Source organism: Rhea americana, unplaced genomic scaffold, assembly GCF_003343005.1.
Source record: "Rhea americana isolate MKP2758 unplaced genomic scaffold, rheAme1 scaffold_18, whole genome shotgun sequence".
Classification (NCBI taxonomy): domain Eukaryota; kingdom Metazoa; phylum Chordata; class Aves; order Rheiformes; family Rheidae; genus Rhea; species Rhea americana.
In genome coordinates this window covers 4,146,558-4,150,759 of record NW_028185927.1, presented here as the reverse complement: position 1 = coordinate 4,150,759, position 4,202 = coordinate 4,146,558, and the positions used below count along the sequence as shown (strand labels likewise).

Here is a 4,202-nt window from a genome sequence, read left to right as displayed (position 1 = left end):
CACAAAAGCACAAAGAAAAAGCGAGTGCGGCAGCCTCCCGAGGAGCCGCGCAGCCCTCTCCCCCTCGCTGCTCACCGTTGTTGGTAGGAGGTGATGCCCTGGACGTTTTGCGGGTTGCCGTTGGCCGCGGCGCCGGCTCGCCCCATGCCCGGCGCCGCCGGCACCCCCCCGGCCGCGCCGCCGGCCGCCGCCGCCGTCACCTGCACGCTGAAATCCGGGAAGATCCTGATCATCCCCGCGGCTCAGCACCCGGCGAGTCTCGGCGAAGAGGTGCAGCAGCAGCAGCAGCGGCTCTGCCTCCGGCGGCTGCAGCAGCAGAGCCCGGCGCACTGCAATCCCATTAGTGAGTGGCGGCCACTGCGAGCGGAGAAGGGCGCTTTGATGTGAGCTGCTGGGCTGAGATTGAGAGGAGTTTGGGGGGGTTGGGGTAAAGGGGGGGGTTACCGAATTGCAAACATGCAACGCGTGAAGACTGRGGCGGGAGGGCGCGGAGGAGAGATATCGGAGCTAGCAAAAAAAAATAAAAAATAAAAAAGGTATGCCTAATACCACTGGAGCTGTAGATATAGGAGAAAAATCCAAGCCGAGGAGGGACGGGGAGGAGAGAGGGGGGCGCAATTACTTTAGCGGTGCAGTGAAAATGATGAGCAGCAAATGTTGCCTTTTTTCCCTCCTCCTTTCCGTTCCTCCACCCCCCCACCCTCCACCCAAAATGCGAGTCTTGGAGGATTTCTCTGTCTCAATGAAGTAATAATAAAGGCGGCTGACCACAGCCTGGGCTAGCGCCAGCTGCGCGGGGGAGGGGGAATATCCCTGCTCCCGGAGTCCTGAGGAGGAGAGGAAGAGTGCGGGAGTGCTGCAGCACAAGTTCTCGCTCTTGGTAACTTGCTTTTGCTCCCCCCCCCCCTTCCTCTTTCCTTTCTTTCTCCGAAGGGACGGTTTGCACCAGCGAGGAAATGCGCCGCTTTTGTGCGGCGGCGGAGTTTGCTCCCTGTCGCAGGGAACGGGCTCTCCGCCCCTCCTAGTGTGCGCCGATGTTACTGCCACCAAACTTGGGAGGTGCGCGGGGTGCGAGCGCGGCCGCGCGCCGCAACCCGCCCCGGCTGCGCCCCCGCGCAGCCCCTTCCCCACCTTGCGCCCCGGGCGGCGCTGCGCTGCTGCGCTGCGCGGGCGCGGAGGCTGCGCGCGGGTGGGCGGTGGGATCCCCGCCTCCATCGTCGCCCGCCCTCCGCGCCCGCGGCTTCTCCGCCGGCTCCGGTGTGGGCCCGCGGCCGCTGCGGGGCGGACGGGGGGTGGCGAACCCGGCGGCGGGGCCGCGCTGCCTCCCCGAGGCCGCGGTGAGGGGCGGCGCGGGGGGAGAGCGGGGCAGGGCGGCGCGCAGCCCCTGGTGCGCGGCGAGCCGGGGCACGGGCAGCCGCGGAGGGCGAGCGGGGGGCAGGAGGGGTCCCCCCCCCCCTCCCGCGGGAGCGTCCCACCGCGGCTCCCCGCGCAAGGGTCGCCTCCCGCCGCGGCTCGGGCACTCCGCGACCTGCAGCTGCGCGCTGCTGGAGCCGAAGGCGCAGAGTTACGCGGGTGGGGTGGAGCCGCCGCCTCGGCTGCGCGGAGCACGGCACGCGGGAATATACGCGGGCTTCCCGGGAACACGGGTGCGCGGCGCGGGACGGAGCGCAGGCTGCGGGAGCCCGCAGCACGCCGGCTGGGCGGGAGGGCGGTGGCAGCGCTGCCGCGTGAACAGATGTCCCAGTCTGTCCCGTCACCCCAAAGGCATCATAACCTTTACTGCCATAAGTCAAAGCTGTCACCTGGTCCTGTCCCTCCTTTTCCCATGCAAGTGTGTGCCTCCTGCAATCATAGCCCGGCTTCCATCCTCTTATCTTGACTTTTCTTTCCATTTCTGTTCCAAACCAAATTAAGACACACCAACTTTATGTTAAACCGGAGACTGCATTCAAATCCTTTGTATTAAATAGCATCTGTGTTTGCATTCTGTTTTAATACAAAATGCTTTGGATTGCAGCTAATACCAGGAGATATGAAACTGGTTAGTCCCCACATGTTGCACATAAAAAGAATTCATAATGAGCATCTGTGGGATGTGGAATGGATCCCATGAGTTAGCTGAAGACCTCATAACGTAAGAGCTGAGAAGCCTAAGTGAATTATGACTCTCTTTCCTCGCAAGTAGGATTAATTTTCTATCCCACTTATATTCATTATCTATCCTGTTTATACTATAGGGACATCAATTGTTTGAGTGTTAAATATGAAGACTTTACAGAAACGTGTAGGTTAGATAGAGAAGAGGGGGGGATGTTACTGCTAGGAAGAATGTTATTCAAACTCCATGTTTAAAGACCACATTAGACAAAGCTGCTCACTTTTTTAAAGGACTGCAAATTCTGCGCTTTTCTCCTACAACATATTTAAAATGTAAGGTTTACAAAGTACCCTCCATCTGCCTGTGGCCCTCCCAGTGATGTCAATAGGAATTTTGCATGCAGATGAAGGCCCGTATATGGCCTTTAGAGAGCAGGTCAATAAATGGCTGGAGGAATAATTAAAGACTTCTGAGCTGCTCCTTTCCTTTTTCTTACAATATAGTACAAGACTGGCATGAATATAGGCTGGGATACCACTCTAATTGGCTATGGAATAACACTGAAAGGAATTTAAATGTGGGCAGTAGCCATTTTCCAAATGATCAGTCCATTAGAGTAGTTTTGTCTGTCAATGTATGGCCAGGCAGTAGAGTGGATGTAATCATTTAGAAGGCCCCATCCATTGCTTGTCACTCTCTGCGCTGCAGTGGCAACTCTAACCAGACTTTCACGTTTCAAAGGGACAGCCAAGATAGATAGAGAGCTTGCCTTTAGCCAAGCTTCCTTCAGCTTAGTCCTGAGCTTCACTGGTTTTCATCCACATGAGCAGAACCAGACTCCCTTGATATTTAATGAGACCTATTTATGCCTATTGCTTAATACCTCAATTTAATTGTTCACGTAACCAAAAAGCCAGTCGTGGTAACTCTGCTCACACAAGTAGCCTCACCGAGTCAGCGGAACTATTGACAGGTAGTTTTGTATGCTGTAGGACTAGCAGGATTCGAAGGTAGGTTTGTGAATGTCTACAGAATACAGAAGCGTTTTCTTTTTCATAGCCCTTAAAAGATACCAAATAAATAATGTTGTAACTGAAGAACAATTCGTTTTGATTGGTCTCATCTTTTCTCCCAAATTAATGGAACGATAGTAAAACAAAGCCAGAGTTTCTGAGACTGATGTCTTATTTTCTCCATCAATGAAAATACCCATCCTCAAGCTTATACTCTGTGCCATATTAAATAGTATGGGCCCAATTCACAGTTTTTCACCAGTGCTACGACAAACTAAGATTAAYTTAAATGAATTCACTGCAGTATGCTAGTGCAAATGAGAAGAGAATCAAACCCWGTATTTTTAATTCAGTTTATTTCTCATTTTGGCCAGATTATTGACAGATTCTAGTGTCTGAATGACATACTTTTTGTCTAAATACTGCATAYTATTGTAAGATATTCTGTAAGTTGCTTTAGTATTGATTGAGGTAAGAAATGTTCTGGTACAGTGCTGCTGTTTCTTACAATGTGCTGTAGATCTTCCTCTCAAGGCAAAAAACATGGCAAAGATAAAAATTAAAAACACATGACAGTAATATAATAACATTTAATGTTTATGCTTTACATATATCTATATCTATCACAATTATATATTATATCTTTATTCTCGTCGTCAGTGTACTACTGTTCCTTTCTTTCACAGGTGAAAAAATATCTCTTCTCTGGAAATTCATTTCCATTTACTTAAAGTTAAATGGTTTGACTTTGAATTTTCATTATCTGCTGTTGGAAGGAGCTTGTGACAGGTAGGAGAGAGAATGCTACAAAGCTTCATTGTATCATCTAATTTTTGCTTCACTTTAGTCAGATATCATTTAGGTAGAGTAAAATACTATACGTAGAACAGGATAAGATAGAACAAAACAGAACAGAAATAAAATAAAATGAAAATAGGATGTATAATGAATTACAGTAGAAAAATGCCTTTATCTTGAAGTGATTTTTTTTCAGTTATACCGATTCCTCACTAGTGAGAAAATTGAACTAATTTTATATAAAAGGAATATGTCATAACAGGATATGGCATTTATCTTGCTCAGATAGGGGT

General features: G+C 50.2%; 1 protein-coding gene across 1 annotated transcript in view; it reads right to left on the bottom strand.

The window, feature by feature from the left end:
• Positions 1 to 146, bottom strand: part of NPAS3 (neuronal PAS domain protein 3) — a 588,522-nt gene extending 588,376 nt beyond the window's left edge. Inside the window, exon 1 of the mRNA XM_085301814.1 lies at positions 76 to 146. Within this exon, the coding sequence (XP_085157940.1) occupies positions 76 to 146 (71 nt within the window). The remainder of the gene's footprint in view (positions 1 to 75) is intronic.
• Between the last annotated feature and the right edge of the window lie 4,056 nt (positions 147 to 4,202).